Below are 18,709 nucleotides of genomic sequence, written 5' to 3'. Positions count from 1 at the left end.
CCGTTGACTGGTGGGATCAGGATTTGGCTACAACTCTTAACACCCTCTCCCCTGCAATTTTCCTCTCCTCAGTGTAAAAAAAAAAAAAAAAAGTTGAGTAACTTATAGTGCTGGCTAAAGCAAAACACCGTATGGGTGAACGTGCATGAGGATCCCAAACAACTCTGCCACTGTGTCTCTGTTCTAATGTGCAACTTCCTTCCTCTTTTAAATCTATACCTCGGCAGAAAAGTTGTAACTTTTGTATACACTGCAGAGACGACCTTGAAAACGATGGTACTTGAACTTCTTCCAACTCACAATAGCTGGCTGCCATGTTTTACTTTTAAGTATTGTCACAAATGCAGTTCTTCAGAAATGTTATCCCAGATAGTGATTGCTAGATGCTGTGACTTTTACTGAAACTGTCGCTTTGCCTTGATGGCATCTCTGAAATAGGCATTGGAGGAATCATGAATGGTTTGCTGAAAAGCTAGAAGTGACTTGAAGGTTTGAACGTATGGTCTGCTGTACCTCTAGTCTGGCAACAGTCACTTTCTTATGTACATCAAATCCTTCCTTATGGCAAAAGTAGATAGCCTGATGTAGAAAAACCTAGTCTAGCTAAATTGAAAAGGGTTTGTGTTGTTAAACTCTTAGGTCACTGCTTAGAAGAGTGGTGATGTGCACAACAACAGTAAGGTTAATGTGTGTTTTACCACATCAGTGTGAAATGACAGCACAGTTGGTGGCTGGTTGGTACAAAAGAGAGAAATATAGATCACCTGCATAGGTGGCATTAATAACCAATACCTTTAAATAATTGACTGAGGAGCATAAACTCACAAAATGTCAAATGGTGCTGTTGGCCTTTTACTGCCCAGTATTGACTATAAATTTAAAAATCACCCTTTAATTATTGTTTAAAGGACAAATTGAGGATGAGTTGATATTAGACATAACAAGCCTGATTCCAGTCTTACTTATACTGGTGTAAATCAGCAGTGAAAACCGAGTGAGATCAAAGTCAGGCCAGCAGTTTATTTATTTATTTATTTTTAAGTGTTCATATGTTTAGGGTTTTTGCCATTCAGTTTAGTTTTGGTATAAGAAAGTCTCCAATATAAAATTGCATCAGAGAAACGGTAGCCAAAGATGAGCCACAACTGTTAATCTGATATTCAAACCTGGTTTGTGAATATTCACTGACCTCAGCTACTTAGTGTGTCTAGCTGTTTTGGTGGTTGTACTATGATTTCCATCTGTTGGAATTGCTGCATTTATCTCTGTCTTATTTTATTTTATTCTAGGGCCTTAAATGTTGAACCTAATGATTTATATAACTTTTGCTTTTATACGGAGTTTGTCCCCCTTACCTTTTTAAAACCTTTCAATGTTTGATTTTTTTTTTCTTCCTCGCATCCTCCTATTCATAGAAAGTGTGGGAAGTAGGAAGGCAGGTGTGAATGCCTCATTAACCCCTAGTTGATCTAAGAAAAGGTGTTGTTAAAGAGCTGCTTTGTTTTAATGAAGGAAAGAAGGGGAGGGTATAACTCTGAATAAAGAAAAGGAGTACTTGTGGCACCTTAGAGACTAACAAATTTATTAGAGCATAAGCTTTCGTGAGCTACAGCTCACTTCATCGGATGCATCCGATGAAGTGAGCTGTAGCTCACGAAAGCTTATGCTCTAATAAATTTGTTAGTCTCTAAGGTGCCACAAGTACTCCTTTTCTTTTTGCGAATACAGACTAACATGGCTGCTACTCTGAAACCTATAACTCTGAATGTAACTTCTAAGAACTTTGGGGAAAGTATTTAACACATGCTCATCTCAGGGTATATCTAAACGTGATATGAAGATAGCTACCATGCATTAATTTAAAAAAAAAGTGTACTTACCTTTCAGAGGATCCCAAAAAGCTTGTTACAAAAATAAGTAGCAGTATCCCTCTTTTACAGAGGAGTAAACTGATGGTGACATCATGGCCCCAGAGAGGTTCCTTTGCAGAGTCAGGAGTCACCTGACTTTCAGTACTTGCTCTAGCCACCAAATAACTGCCTGCCTGCACTAGTTCAGGAAGATCAGCTTGAAGACTACCCTAGTGGATAAAACATTGATTGACCTTTCATCTTTATTTAGCTCAGTGTTGAAGCTAAGTTGAGACACGAGGAAAATGAATTTGGACCTCAGTTTGAGATCTTTGGTGAACAGTAGTCCGTATCATTAAACAAGCACATATGTCATAATTTGGCATGATTTGCATGCTCCCCTCTAGAGGGACCAACTAATCCTGCACAAAATTAACTAGCTTACCACTAAACTTTACCTCTAAAACCTAGCGAATAATACAGCTCTTCTGGATCACAAGTCACTAAGCAGTGTGGCTGTAGTTGCAGCACTCATGCTGTACTAGTAAATGGTGCTGCCACAGTTTCCATTACTATCTGTCAGTTAAGCCCAGGATGTATTTAAAATGTGACCAGGGTGCCAAAGATTTAAATTAGATTTAATTTACATAGATCAAGGAGACAAATCGATATAATTAGTCAAAAATCAGATTGACTAAATTCACATTTCTGTCACAATGGGTCATGTTGTCACATCGATTTTTTTTTAATTTTTAAAGCAGAGTTTTTTATTGATTAATGATCTAGTATGGTTTATTTCCTGAAACATTAAAGTCTGGCAACCACATAGGGTATTGCCTTTTTAGTGGAGAAGGCCAGCAAAAAAAATTACCATTGGGCCTTATTTTCAGCAGTGCTGAGCACCCAGAACTCCAGCTAAAGTCAATGGAAGATGCTAGTGCTTAACACACCTGAAAATCAATCCCGGACAAGCCTGGCAAAATGTATCTTGACACTTCAGACCTGGATAATGCTTTAAAAGCAATAAACTTTACTTGAACTTTATTAGGAAGGACGTACGTTGTTAAACCTGAATACTAAGAAAAGCTGAATGACACTCATAGCTTCCTTTCAAAACATTTAAGATTTACCTCAACTAATGTCTTCTAATCCTGTTGATATGTTTTACCAATGGGGTTGTTTTAATATTGTATGTGCAGCTTTTTTGTTTAAACTGCTTTTATTGAAATCAGTTACACATATCAAACAAACATTTAGTTAGTGTCGACTAAAACAACTTTCAGTCTTTTGTAGCTGTTCTGTTGGTTAAAAGGTGTTCTCAGGTGAGGGCTTTAAGCCATTTTCATTATTGTTTCACCTTCACAGGTTGCCTTTGTTTGCCTCATCAGAGTTCAGAAGGGGTAAACAAAAGAATTCTTTGTGGTAAAGGTGAAGATTAAAGCAGCTTTGAGCCTCTGTGTGAAACATAACTACCATAACAAAGATAAATACAAAAATCTAAAAGACTAGAACTGTAAATCACTAATAAAAAAAATCAACAAAAAGAACAACAGAGACTGGAGGGTGGGTATTAAGATGAATGGAATGACTATGCTTGAACAATAATCAGTGTGTTATACAATCTTAATGATGTTTTATAACTACAGTACTGAATGATGTGCAAGTATGGTATTAAAAACAACCCACACAGGTTATCTATTGTGTGTTACCTGCCTAGTGCTCCTGGGCGTAAAGGGATGTGCAGCACATAATAACTATTTTTTAAACATAGCTTTCTTATCATTTAGCTTCTTGACGTGTGTCAGATCCTTCAGTGTCAGATCATTGGCTCCATGAGGTGCCTCAGCGTAAACTCTGCTGGTGACATCCCATCTCCCACAGTACTCTACAAGGCTAGTTCTATGCTGCAGCAAAGAAGTCATGACAATATCTTCTACTATTGTAAATGGGGGTGTGCTGTATGACTTCAAAAGTAGTTTATATTCTGAAGAATATAAAATAATCCCAAAATATGAAAAGATTGTTGCCAAGCATACCTTGTAATCTAGGAAAATATTCTCTTATGTGAGCCTGGCAAGGCTGTCTGATGCTTAAGTGCAGTGCTGTGGTAGTTGGAGTTACTAGCATAATGTCTGCTGCATCACTCTGAAAAACTCCCAGAATCTGTGACTTCAGGTGACCTGGAATTAAGCAGAGAACGCCCTTTTTTGCTTTTGCAGTGTGCATCACTCTGCATAGCTAGAGTAAGAAATGTTTGTTTTATGTGAATGAAGAATTGATAGAGGGAGCATAAAGAATTGTTTTGGAGCCCCCAAGCAGTGAATGGTAGATCTGATGGGTCAGAGGAATTGGTATTGGGAAAAGCTTATGGTCAAATAAATTTGTTAGTCTCTAAGGTGCCACAAGTACTCCTTTTCTTATTGGGAAATAGATCATTTCATCTCTAGGTCTCCCGTTCAGATCTTCTTTGGCCAAAATTTATCATGTGGTAGTAGTTTGGTGACCTATTTGAAATTATCTTGTAGCATCGGTACTGGTGTCTCCATAAAAACCACCTCCACAATTGGCACTAATACATGCACTTCTTGAAAATTTTATCAGATTGGCGAATATTTATGTGGACTGAACTATTTTCTCTCCCGTAGTGGAAATCTAGTAAGCCCAGGATTGAGGCATGTTTGTGTGCGTGGTGTGAGGAAACTTGCACTATTATCATCTTTACAGTACTGTTCAATGGGTGGAGAGGGGATTTGGGATTCCAGAGCTGTCAATCAGGCACCTTTTATAAACACGTTGGGGCTAATCTAAAGCAAGTTGAAATCAGTGGGAGGTTTTGCATTGACTATGGTGGGCTTTGGCACAGACCATAAAATGACATGAAAAAGAAAATTAAAAATAGCTTGAATTTCTGTGTGTAAAGTTGCCTTTGGAAACTACTTATTATTGGAGAAACTGACAATGACCCCATCTTATAAGCATCAGCACAGATGTGAATAGATTCATATGTTTCTCCAAGTAGTGAGCACTGACTATTTATGCCTCCTTATGTGTCATTCATCTCTTTGCAGGTTGAATTTGAGTGGCTTAGGCAGTTTTGGTTTCAGGGCCAACGCTATAGGAAGTGCACTGATTGGTGGTTTGAACCAATGGCTAAATTGGAAGAATTTTGGAAAAAGATGGAGTTTATGGTAAGTACTAACAAATAGCCTAAAGCTCTTACGAACCTAATTCTGCAGGTGCATTGCATGCAGAACCCATTGTAACTGTGTTGTAGAATCAGGCTTTAAATTTTCAGTATTTGTATGCTCTCTGTAATGCCAGTGCTGCCTTCCAATCGCACAGCAAAGCAGGAGAAGAAATAAAATAGCAAAACAAAATGAACAAAACCAAAAAATGGGAGATGTTGCTTAGTGTCCATTTTAACTACTGTAAGGTAAGAAATCAAAGTATTGGGTTATTACTTAATAATGATTTGTCTTCACTGGAAATTTTCAGCTCTATCCCCACCTTTCATATAGCACCAAGGTAGCTAGCTTTACTGATCTGCTGGTGAAAACATCTCTGTGCAGTTTCACCAGTGCTTGTGCTAGACCAAGAATAGAGAAGAATGCTAGTGAATGCAAGGCTAAATAGTGTCTTGAGCAATGCTAGTGAGTGACTAAAATCACTATGTCCTTTGAAAATATATCCCTGTTCTTGTCTACACTGGGGATTTGCCCCAGTTGCAGCATTGATGGCCAGCCATTGATGTAGCTACACCTGTGCAATCCATGATGTCTTACTGCAAAACTGGTAGAAGACTCTGTACTGGCACAGCTTACCATAGTTTCAAGTATTGCCTGTCTACAAGAAGTTTTTGAACTGGTGACTGGTTGTAGATGGCTGTAACTAGGGCCAGGTCTATGCATGGAACAATTTGCCAGTAAAATATATTATACTGGTAAAGAGCTCCAAGTGAGGACACAGCTTATATCAGCAAAAGTGTCCTTTTGCTGGTATAGTTCTTCCAGTGCCTTGAGTGAAATAAGCTACACCAGCAAAAATGCAGTTTTACTGGTATAATTGTGTTTACACTTTTCAGAGTAGAAGCCGTGTTAGTCTGTATTCGCAAAAAGAAAAGGAGTACTTGTGGCACCTTAGAGACTAACAAATTTATTTGAGCATAAGCTTTCGTGAGCTAGGGACTTTTGCCAGCACAGCTATGTCGATCAGGTATCATACACCTGACTGACATATCTATGTTGGCAAAACTTTGTAGTGTAGACCTGACCTTGGACAAATCCCCACTGTAGACGAGGAGCCTGAATAGTTGTTAGATTTCTGTGGCATTGAATTTGGACCTGATCCTGAGAGTTTCAGAGAACTGACAACTCATCAATTGTAAAAAGAACAGGAGTACTTGTGGCACCTTAGAGACTAACAAATTTATTAGAGCATAAGCTTTCGTGGGCTACCGCCCACTTTATCGGATGCATAGAATGGAACATATAGTAATATACACATAAAGATAAGTTGGAAGTTACCATACAAACTGTGAGAGGCTAATTAGTTAAGATGAGCTATTATTAGCAGGAAAAAAAAACTTTTGTAGTGATAAGCAGATGGCCCATTTAGATAATTGACAAGAAGGTGTGAGGATACTTAACTTAGGGAAATAGATTGAATATGTGTAATGACCCAGCCACTCCTAGTCTCTGTTCAAACCCAAGTTAGCATATTAATTCAAGCTCAGCAGTTTCTCGTTGGAGTCTATTTTTGAAGCTTTTCTGCAAAATTTCCGCCCCTAAATCTTTTACTGAGTGGCCAGAGAGGTTGAAGTGTTCTCTTACCAGTTTTTGAATGGTATAATTCCTGATGTCAGATTTGTGTCCATTTATTCTTTTGCATAGAGACTGTCTGGTTTGGCCAATGTACATGGCAGAGGGGCATTGCTGGCACATGATGGCATATATCACATTGGTAGACGTGCAGGTGAACGAGCCCCTGATGGCATGGCTAATGTGATTAGGTCCTATGATGGCGTCACTTGAATAAATATGTGGACAGAGTTGGCATCGGGCTTTGTTGCAAGGATAGGTTCCTGGGTTAGTGTTTTTGTTGTGTGGTATGTGGTTGCTGGTTGTTTCAGGTTGGGGGGCTGTCTGTAAGTGAGGACTGGTCTGCCTCCCAAGATCTGTGAGAATGAGGGATCATTTTTCAGGATAGGTTGTAAATCTTTGATGCGCTGGAGAGGTTTTAGAAAGGGGGCTGAAGGTGACAGCTAGTGGCGTTCCGTTATTTTCTTTCTTGGGCCTGTCCTGTAGTAGGTGAGTAGCCTGGGTACTCTTCTGGCTCTGTCAATCTGTTTTTTCACTTCAGCAGGTGGGTATTGTAGTTTTAAGAATGCTTGATAGAGATATTGTAGGTGTTTGTCTCTGTCTGAGGGATTGGAGCAAATATGGTTGTATCTTAGAGCTTGGCTGTAGACAATGGATCGTGTAGTGTGTCCTGGATGGAAGATGGAGGCATGTAGGTAAGTATAGCGGTCAGTGGGTTTCTGTTATAGGGTGGGGTTTATGTGACCATTGCTTATTAGCCCAGTAGTGTCCAGGAAATGGACCGCTTGTGTGGATTGGTCTAGACTGAGGTTGATGGTGGGATGGAAATTGTTGAAATCATGGTGGAATTCCTCAAAGGCTTCTTTTCCATGTGTCCGCTGAAGGAAATAGATTCTATATGTATAATGACCCAGCCACTCCCAGTCTCTATTCAAACCCAAATGGGCCATCTTGATTATCACTACAGAAGTTTTTTTTCTCCTGCTGATAATAGCTCATCTTAACTAATTAGCCTTTCACAATTTGTATAGTAATTTCCAACTTATCTGTATGTGTGTATATATATCTTACTATATGTTCCATTCTATGCATCCGATGAAGTGGGCTGTAACCCACGAAAGCTTATGCTCTAATAAATTTATTAGTCGCTAAGATGCCACAAGTACTCCTTTTCTTTTTGCGGGTACAGACTAACATGGCTGCTACTCTGAAACCTGTCATCAATGGTAGTTACAGGTACACAGTTCAGGCCCCAAGTGTAACTTTCAATTTAAGGAAAGTTTCTTCCTTCACCAACAATAGCAGATAACAGTTCACACTATACCATTAACAGAAAAATGTTTTGGGGGAGGGATAGCTCAGTGGTTTGAGCATTGGCCTGCTAAACCCAGGGTTGTGAATTCAATCCTTGAGGGGGCCATTTAGGGATCTGGGGAAAAAAATGGGAATTAGTCCTGCTTTGAGCGGGGGTTGGACTAGATGACTTCCTGAGGTCCCTTCCAGCCCTGATATTCTATGATTCTATGATACTGGAGCTCAGGTTCTACATTGTGAGCTTTTTCTGCAGCAACTGGTATCAGAAACACTCAAAACATTACAGAAAACCAGAATGTAGATGTTTGTGCTCCTACTGGCTGCAAAAAGAAATCCGAGAGCCCTGAATTTCACCAGTGAAGAAAGAAGTGATTTGTGACTTTTATTTTTTTTTTAATGAATTTGTCTCTCTTTTTTAAAATCCACATGCACTCCCATTCTGCTGATGTTTTTGGATCTAAAATGACTTATCGTTTGTAAAAAAAAGCTTTTCAGTTTATTTTTCCTTGAAATAATAATCTATTTTCTTGTAACACAAAGACTTAGTGAGGCAGACACAAGATTGTTTGATTGTTATTTTATAACCATTGTGTGTTGGGAACATGGAAAAACAGCACACACAGAAATTCTCAAGGGCTAGGTTTTCTGCAATTGGTGTGACAATACCATGTGTCTCTAATTAGAAACATGGTGGCGTCAGTGTATCTCCTTTCAACAGGCCTCAGGATGATATTTATCAGCAAACTGAAGGCTTAGGCCAAGACAGAAGCTGCTTCTAATTTAAATTTTAAAAATTGCTTTAATGTTTTATGATTTCTAACACATTAATCACAATTAATTTCAGCTATTGAGGGAGACAGTAGAGAATTTTAATTGAGAATGTCTGTTGTTTTGATGAGCCTTTAAGCAAATTTGGTGCTTACTGTGTTTGGGACCCAGAAGCAGCCTTTTTCAGTTCTGTTCTTTCTCCTTATACCTGCAGCATGTACCACCTTCTTTTAAAAACTGACAGTAGGGGGCACTGTTGAGCTGCAGTTTTAATTTAACAACAATACTGGGTTTGAGGAAAATATATAGAAATGTAGCATTAACTGTCAAGAATTATCCCTGTTGCTTCAAGTTAGCTGTAATCTCTAAGATTCCATAACACAGGAAATCAATTGTGGGTTAACAAATTCAACAGCAATTTAACATAAAAAGTGCAGTGTTTTCGTGCACATTTGGATTCTATTGAAATAAGGTAAATCAAAACAACATTTCTGAAGGTACCTGCCAGTCTACAGTCAATATATTTCTGTAAATTATAATAATTTTAGCTGAATGATTATAAAAAACATTTTAGTGTATAATTTAGAAAAAAATCTAAATTCTGAATGTCTTGCTACTGTTAATTTTGTCTGTACAGAAGCACTATTGAGGTTTTCTTCTAAAAGGAAATACTTTAATAAGCAGTGCATTTTTCTTTACCTCTGTATGAGCTGTACAACTCTCATCATACATTTTTACATTATGTATCTAGAATTTTACAGAAGTAGGTTTGGTCTCTTTGTTTTCGTTTTATGTTTCCCTGTTTACAGAGGAATTTTTTAAAAAAATGTTTTTTTCAAAACTGCTTCTAATTCTGCTAACTGTAACTGCTCCAGTGTCACAACAAAATAATAATTCAAAAAGTTTAACCCAATGTCTTCAAACCTCAGGGCTCTATTTAATATTTTTATACATTATAGTAAGCATACAGTTTTATCATAAAGTTTAGTCCTGGAATTTCTTTCCCTGAGGATAGTTATACTCAGGGCTCACTCTTGTGATGTAAATGTTAAACCTTTCATTTGAATGACATTCTGATAAAACATCACTTTTGCCCATAATATTACCTCATGAATTTATGAGCCCTTAAATCCAAAGCAGGTTGACCAGTCTTCACCGCCCTTCCTCCCCCCTTAAAAATATGAAGGCTATTCAAATGTTTGTATTTAAAAAAAAAGTCATTCAAGATTACTGCATTATCATGTGCAACATCAGGATAAGTGCTCACTGAATTCAAAGAGAGAGTTACCATTTGAAAGGGACTGTACAAGCTTTGCTTTCTGGGTAAAGAGAAGTCTGAAAAGCTGAAATCTCATGTGATGTGAAGAAGTCTTGCTGTAACTGTTCTGAGATTCAGGGGAGAGACAATTTGTCTCTCAGGGTCTGATATCATGCAAACCACACAAACTGACATTTATTTTACCTATAAAAATGTTTAATACTGCACCAAAGCTGTGGGAAAAGAAAGAATTAAAAATAAGGAAATAGGGAAATTCTAAGACTTTGTTTTAACTCTAATATAAATTTGGTGAAGTAAAATGTAAATCACTGGTATGATTTTGTTTGTGAAATGAAAAGTGAATCGACTTCGATTTTACACATGAGTGACACACCTTCAAGATTTTTAACACATCTGATGTTTCTTTTAAAAAATGAAGACACTAGTAGTGTTGTATGGCATAAATTGTATGTCTGCTTTGACAGACTATTTAGCAATGGAGCAACATATTAATAGAGCGGTTGGCCTTAATAACCTTTATTGACTTTAGTGGGTAAGAGCCAAGACTGGGATTATTAAAATGTATCAGTTTCATTGCAGTATAAAATCACAACATATATAATTATGTTAGGTAGGCTAGGCTCCATTTAATCCCACCCATTTATGTAGGGATTTGGCAAGAGGAAGAAAATCATGGCACTAAAATGTACAGAAATATAGAAGTGACTGGGAGTTTTAATAGCATAACTGTTTGCCTACTGTAAAAAGGTCTCACTTGAAGGCATGAAACATACAGAAGCTAAGCGTAAGCTTTTGGCATTTAATTGTTAATAAAGTAGTCTAAATTCAGGAAATCTCACACCATTTGTTTTACTGTTTTGGCATGCTTAAACAGTTAATAATGATTAAATGCAGCATACCGTTCATTTTAATATATAAATGTACTGTACATACAGGAATGTATAAATTTTATGTGATTTATAATGAATGAAATGTCATTCCATGCTGTCTGGTATCTTGAAGCACAACTGTTTCATCTTAGAGGTTCGGGGATTTTTTTTTTTAGTAACAGAACAACTAATCATGCTCTTCTTGTTGTTGTTATCCTCAATAGTACCCTTCAGTCTTTCTTTCACTTAAATTGAAATTGGAGAGACAAAATATTTACTTGTTAAATTATTTTTTTGTTTCCTTTTTGAATTCTACTTCATTATTTGCTATTGTTGCTATATATGAAGATATTTCAGAGTTTCTGCTATAAGCCACTGTTGTCAGGAGCTTATAGATTGGCTGTAAAATTTGAGTCTAAGTTGAAGCTTGAGATATAGGATCTCAGTCCAGGACTGTCATATAGTTTATATTTTCCCCAATATTTTAAAAGGTTTAAATGTGTATTTACATAAGAGAATGTTTAAGTGCCAAAATAATAATGATGATCTATAAGGCAAACAATCTATCTTTTAAAAAGAAATCCTCTGACTTTTCTGTTATTTTGACAGTTTTAAACAGCTAAAATTAGATTCAAGAAATTGGCAGGTTGATTAGTTCATATCTCTTCAGGGCTTTGAAAATGTAAAGTGTTATGTCAGTGCCAGATATTATCAGGATCTGACTTTGACAGCCAAAAGTCAGGAAATTTTGGCTTAAGTCTTAAATTTCATCCCTAACTTTCATATTGTGCTTCGATATTGCAGTTGTCACAGTCCTGTAGTGGAGGGCCTCAGACTTCCAGGTGATCATATTTGCCTACTGAGCTGCAAAACATGGCTACTTAAAGCACTGAATTTCAGCCATAACTCCTGAATTTCTGGGCTTTTCTTATCTGCTTATACCAGACCCTTTAAATAAAGATTTTTTTTTGTTAGGTCAATTTTTATGCATACCAGGATTGAAATGTTCATAGAAATTTACCCTTACTTAAAAAACTAATACTGAAGTCTGGTATTTTATTAGTTTCTTTCCTTTTTCTATCGCACTAATTTCTTTGACTCCAGTATTTCCAGTCCTCAGAAAAGAGAGAAAATATTCAGCATTGTTTACTGGAGAATCATTAACAAAAATTTTAAAAAAATAGTTGTGTACAACATCTTCCTAAAATATATTTACAATTCTGAGAGAATTCAGACATAAGCCTCCAAAACAAAATGTGTGCTGAAAGCACAAAGGAGTGTGTTTATGATTCTCTTTGAAGTGTTTTTGCAACAGGATAAGGAAAATTTTAGAAACTGTCTGATAGTGTTCAGGGTAAATACTTAAACCCCTTTAGAGAATTTCACACACAGATACTGTGCAGTAGAAAAAAGGATACTTATGTTTTCTAAAGCTGCTACAGCCTACAGCTTTGTACTTAAAGACAGAGGTGTTGAATAGAATTCTACTGAGGATACATCCAGTGACAATATCTACAGGAACATCAGAGCAAACCAGTGGATAGCACTTTCTATTTTTAACCCTTACATGAGCTAGTTGAGATCTGAGCTCTGTTAGTATGAAGCACTTCTAACATTTCTATTACTAACTGGGAATGTTGAGATGAAAAGCCCTGTTACTCCTATGGTATACTTAAAAAAGAACTCCTGAAAACATGAGGGTTGCCATAACTCAGCAGACTCAAAGTCGAGGCCTGGCTACCCCAATTTCTGTGCCAATAGGGCATTGGATACATGTCGGGGAGGGAGTTAGGACAATGGTGTGAGGTAAGTGTGTGATTGGGGCTGGAGTTACCTTCAGTTTTAAAATACTAGACTTCTGCTGATTTGTGCTACAAAATTTAATGTTGTTTAAATAAATTCCTCTCTCTCTCACTTTTATATGCATATATAAATATATATATATGTGTGTATGTGTGTGTATATATATATATATATAATATACAGATCCCAATTCTACAATCAGATTAATGGAATCTGATCTCTGTGCCCATATTGAACCCTGTAGCCTTGACTGGCACTCCTTGAAGGAATAAGGATCTTCCTGCACCGATCAAATTGCAGAATCTGTACATGCATGCACATCCACGTATGTACATGCATGCACATCCACGTATGTATGTGCGTATACATCAGTTTATTGCCATTGTTATGAACTAAGCTAGTCTCCTAACTAAAGGTATACAAAGGTATAGATAGACATACAGTATGTCTTTAGTGCTTTATACTGCCCATCAGAGTCAATGGAAATTATATCATAGACTTCAATGGGAGCAGAATCAGGCCTTTCATGAGGCTTGCATGGTTTTTATATATATTTTTATATATATTTACTATGCTATATTTATGCTAATATCTTGGATGAACACATATGCACCACAGTGCATGATCTATCTTTGGTTGATCAGATATTATTTACCCACTTTTAGAGGCTTGTTATTTTTCTGTTGTAGTATTATTGTACTGCTACTTTTAATAGGCTGATTATTGATCCAAAAGCCATCGTAAGTTGTAGAGAGCGATTTCATTGTTTAATTTTGTAAATCTGATGAAAGGTGTGACAATTTTCTTCTGAAAATATGTGTGAACGTTTACAGAAAAAAGCAACACCTGTGTGGTTGAAACTTCTTTTTTTTTTTAAATTAGACCAATTATTCAGTTTATTCTCCGATATACTTCAAGTAAATGGCTATTAGTTTTGAGTTACAGGGCCACAGGAATGATCAGAAACACAAAACTTCTATTTTGTTTGTACTTATTACTTAGACGTACGTGTGTGTGTGTGTGTGTGTGTGTGTGTGTGTGTGTGTAATATGTTAAAAGGTATGGTTTTGGGTTAAAAAAAGTTTCTGACCAGAGAAGTTTTTATTATGACAAAGTTATAAACTAAGGGAAATAAATCAAATGAGTGTGATAAAAATGTCATCTGCTGTAATTTTTTCACAGTACAGCTAATACTTGTTAAACCCTTTTTTAGCTCCTTTTAGTGACTTGACCATCACTTTGTGATGGGTGTTACCATTCCTGTGCTAGCTGCTAAGGCCAAGTGGAAATTCTGTAGCATGGACAGATATAGTTGCATTTTACTCATAATTTATAAAAGTGGATGGGGGCAAAAGAGAAGATGCTTTTCTAACAGTCACTATTTCCAGGAACTGTGCTGCTCCTATTCTGTTTGATCCCCAGTCCTCTCTCTTATTAGTAAAATCATAGGTGAATAGCTCTTTTTGTAGCTACTACAATTTTTTCAGAATTTCTCTTATGGTAAAAATCACAGCCCAGCTTTTACAGATAAGGAAACTGAAACTCAGAACAACTCAGTGACTTGCCATGTAAGGCACTGTGGGCTGGTGGATTAGGTCTGGATACAGGAATCAGGAAACCTGGGATCTTCTAACCCTAGTTCCATTACCAACTTTGTGTAATCTGAACAAGTAATTTAAGCCTGATTTACAAAATCTGGTGCCTAAATCAAAATTTCTGTGCCTAAAATAGGTATTTAGGTGGCAAACTTTAAGCACTGTTCTCAGCCTCAATTTCCACACCTGATTTTTACCATAATTGAAAATGTACAGAAATTATGGTAGCTGTAAAAGAACTATTCACTATCTTCTTGCCAGTGAGAGAGAAGATTTGAGTTAGTGCAGATCTGGCTAAGGTGAGTATGGGGAGTATGGATCCACATGGATCCAATTGTAAAGTAAGGTCCCATGATCACGAGCGCTGCCTCACGAGGGCAGTGCATATGGGCAAAGTTCTGCCTGAGTGAATTGAATTGCAGGAACTAGTCCGATATGGCATATGCTGATCATTCCCCATATAAAATCCAAAGATCCATTTCAGTTTCCAGTCCTGGCTCTTATGAGCTCTTGGGCAAGACTTTTCTGCACTTTTCATTTATTTTGCATACTATACACACTTCCGTTTAGTAATCCTGAAGCTGTAGTCACAATAAGATGCAGCTTATCTATTTAATGTTTACCATGCTGCAGCAGGAAAGTAATTATTGGCTTTTCTCAAATGTCTCTACTTAACATTGGGTTTTGGCAGCCCTCCTTGGACTGCCAGTGAATCTGAACTCTAAATAATTCTCACAGCAGAGGCTTTATATTAAAGTTTAAGTGTAACAAATCTTCTTAAGTTGTTTTCTGTGTAATAATGTGATTGTTTATCACAATTGCACTAAATGGCATTCCTTTTCATAGGACTCATTTTGAATCTTTTAAAAATAATAGTAATAGAGTGGCTTAAAGACCAGTGATGGGGTCAGTTCAGATGTGGTGTCAATGAGAATGGTGTCAGTGGAGTTACACCCATGATGCATTTTCCCCAGTACCTAGCAGGTGACATTCAGCAAAATGTGTTGTTGGTGGCTAACGGAAATTGTTACAGTTTGTGTTGCCTAGATGTTTAGAATCAATATAGTTATGCAATAGCTAACATTACTCAGATTTACATATGAGCATTTTGGCCTTGTATCTCAAGTGCTTTGCAAATGCTAATTGATAAAGCCTGTCAACATTCCTGTGAGCTTGATAAGTTGGCTGGCCATTTTGCAGCTGGTGTTGTGGGTCACAGTTTGAATAAGTGAATTGTACAAGTTTACACAGTAATTCAGTGGCAGAGAAAGCAATAGCACTTAGGATTGTCCCATTACCCATTGCACCACTTTAAGTATTAGGGCTCGTCTTCTGTCCTGTTTCACATTTCTGTCTAGGGAAATAGCAGTTCTAAGCTGCAAGGCCTTTGCAGTATAAGGCTTTTAGCATTTACACCTTTGCACAAAAATAAAGAATGAGCATCTTGTTTCACTATAATGAGGTATGTTAGTTTAGACCAATTTGGATGGCAACTATTTTACAAACCACCATATGCTAATGCTTTCCCCCCAAAGCCATGTCTACACAGAGGTCTATGTTGTTCCTTCTGGAGTTCCCAGGTGAACAGAGGCAGAGCACCTACTTGAAAACCTTTATCAGAGACCGCTTTCTACCCCCTGAGCACTAGTCATCTCTTCATGGAGAGAGGGACAGACCCATGGCATCTCCTCTGTGGTGTGTGCACGCTCAGGACAGCGGGGATGGAGCAAAATACAGACCGTGTAACTCTGTATGGCATTCACATGGACACACAGTGGGAGGTGCCCAGGGAACCCTGACTCTAAATTAGTCTGAGACTTCATACTCTTTTTGGAAGGCTTAAAAATTCACTGATAATAAATAATAATATTTTTCACTTACATAGGTCTTTAGTTACTCCTAGGCAATATGTTCATTAGTGCAGCTGCACAGTAATTGGCATAGTCTCTCTGAGGAATCACAGTAAAGCTAGGTTTGCTACCTTACTACAATTTTGAAGTTGTACCAAAAATGTGGCAAATGTTTAGCTTCAAGTACCTCTCATGTGTTTTATTTATATGTAATGTGTGTGTACATATCTATCTGTATAGATATAGTTGTCAACCCTAGCGTTGTTGTAATCTCTCTGAGGAACTGTGTCAATCAAAAACTTTTATAGCTTGCATGACACTTGTAAAAAAAAAATGGAGGCTAGAAAGACAGAGAAATCACTGCTGAAAACTCATCATACTGATGAAAATGTTTAACTAAAGAAAACAAAACAAAAAAAGCCAACTGGGCCCTGGTTTCTCTAAAAAAAAATGTTACTTTGTAAAACCAGGATACTAAAGGGCTGGTTTCTCAACTCTTTTTTCCTTTGCTTTTCATCTATTAAATGTTCTTGTTAAATATAAAATATTGTAATTAAATCACAGCATTAAATGGCTTGTCTGACAAAACAGCAGATTTGGGCTCTTTACTGCTAGTTTCAAAAGTAATATATAGAGAGAGAGCACAGAGACAAAAATTGAGCACATAGATGTATAATCCCAAAGGAATAAACTGACTTTTGCTAGACAAGCTGAAAGCTGATTAAAATATTTCTCATCCTTTGGGTATGCAACAGCTTTTGATGATGGAGAGCATATTAATATTCAGCTTAGCTGCTTGTCAACACTTCAGACAGGTCCCAGGAAATAATCTGAAATTGACCAGGTTTTCTCACTGTGCCAGAAATCTTTCTGAGACACACAGCAGCACCCTTGTACCAGCAGGAGCAAAGATAAGCATTTTGCGTTCCTATTTAGCTACTTTTTTATTTGACTAGAAAATTGCTTTTAGACATTTTGAAAGGTTTAAAGAATTGTTTTAACAATATGAACTCATCAGATGCAGCGAAGGCAAGACACGGAACTAAATTTAGCTGAAAACAAAGATGCTATTATCTGTTATGTTTAAACCTCTTTGTATGAGCTGTTTGCAAATACACTGACTCAAATGGTAGTATCAGAGGCTTAACTATACAATAATTGCAGTGAGAGTAGTCCCAGAGATATGGACTTTTTTGAGTACTATTCTCTCAGTTTAGGCTATTCCTTTATAGCACAGTACCTTTCAGGCAAGACAGGAGTCTTAACAGCTGGTACTTCTGCTGCTCTTTTGCAGGCAGGCTACCAATGTGGGGTGTTGGCTTCTTCCTACCCGTGACTGAATATACACAGTATCTCTACAAAACATGTAATGTGCTGCATGAGGTGCCTTTAGGATGGCTCCAGGGCTAAATATTTCCTGTAATAGGTGAAAGAGCAAGGCTTAATCAGCTTAGTTAACTTAATTAAGTTGTGATTTTTCTTGTGGAACAGCCTGAAGTATAACATATTTATAAATTCTGTTACATAGATGAATCCTATGGTTTTTGTAGTAGGTCTGAAAAATGTTGAAATAGATTAAATTTGCCAGTAAATGGACATAATTTAAAAGCAGATATATTTTACTGAGGCTTTCAGTAGATTTTAATAGTCAATATTTAAAGACATTTATTAAGACTTTGGCCAGCTATTTTTTGAGATCAACTCTTACCCATTCTCCCCCAATCACATCATCTTCATATGGAGACAACTTGCCATTCGTGGTTATTACCCTTCCTATGTGCAATTAGAAGAGTCAGTTGATTCTGTGGCACTAGCCAACTCTGTTTCTGGACTTGGTGGGGAGAAAGCACTGTTGTGGTATGATCAAGGGGATGTGCATCCTTTCTTTCCACCAGTCCTTCTTGGTTATCACTACTAAATATGATTAAAAGGTGAATGTAGTTTGCGTTGCACCATTCTCCATGCTGGGAAACCCCGTTTTAAAAGTTGGTCTGAGTGTATCCTGGGGGAGCGTTGGCATTATGACTCCAATGAAACCCACCCTACTAGAAAGCTGGGGAAAGCTGCTTGATTAGAGAGTACAACCTAGTATTCATGGCTTCTAGCCCTGGGCTATTCCTGGCTTGACTTGAACCCTGAGCTGTAATGAAATATTTATTAAAAGTAAAAATATAAAAAACAGCAGCAAAAATCCCACTTACTATGAATGTGTATGGGAATTCTGTACTGAATATGTTTGTATATACTATTTTTTTCTATCTATTGTTCTCAGAAGGCCACCTTTATTCTTTGCCCATTTATATAAGTAAATAATTAAATGCCAACATACCTATAAATATAATTCATGGCAAACAAATGGTCATGTGCATTTTACCTTTGATTATGAGGTACCCAACATACAGATAAGTTGCTCTTTGTAACATCTGCCATGTCATAAACCAGTTAAAGATAAGTTTTGTCATGTTAGCATCCAACCAGCAGAGGGAACTAAGATACATATAAACAGATAGAGGAAACTTTCGTTGCACAACTGGTAGGCAGATGTTAAATGCTAGGACAATGGA

The 18,709-nt window shown here is 37.1% G+C and overlaps 1 protein-coding gene and 1 long non-coding RNA gene across 19 annotated transcripts in view; one reads left to right on the top strand and one right to left on the bottom strand.

Annotated features, from left to right (window-relative positions):
* LOC122456317 overlaps positions 1–2,067 on the bottom strand; it is a 79,331-nt gene extending 77,264 nt beyond the window's left edge. For both annotated transcript variants that reach the window (XR_006275174.1, XR_006275175.1), the window contains exon 1: positions 1,881–2,067. This is a non-coding gene — a long non-coding RNA (uncharacterized LOC122456317). The remainder of the gene's footprint in view (positions 1–1,880) is intronic.
* Positions 1–18,709, top strand: part of FTO (FTO alpha-ketoglutarate dependent dioxygenase) — a 334,924-nt gene that overhangs the window by 115,124 nt on the left and 201,091 nt on the right. For 13 of the 17 annotated variants that reach the window (XM_043495119.1, XM_038367908.2, XM_043495120.1 and 10 more), the window contains one exon: positions 4,919–5,038. The exons of 1 other annotated variant lie outside the window; for it this stretch is intronic. In XM_043495119.1, coding sequence (XP_043351054.1) covers positions 4,919–5,038 — 120 coding nt within the window. Of the gene's footprint in view, positions 1–4,918; positions 5,039–5,192; positions 5,284–11,701; positions 12,823–18,709 lie in introns of those variants that run through there. 3 more of the 17 variants (XM_043495128.1, XM_043495130.1, XM_043495129.1) reach the window with 3 other exon arrangements.

This window comes from Dermochelys coriacea, chromosome 12 (assembly GCF_009764565.3).
Source record: "Dermochelys coriacea isolate rDerCor1 chromosome 12, rDerCor1.pri.v4, whole genome shotgun sequence".
Classification (NCBI taxonomy): Eukaryota; Metazoa; Chordata; order Testudines; family Dermochelyidae; genus Dermochelys; species Dermochelys coriacea.
Note: the sequence above shows the minus strand (reverse complement) of the source record. Positions and strands in the feature narration are given on the sequence as shown.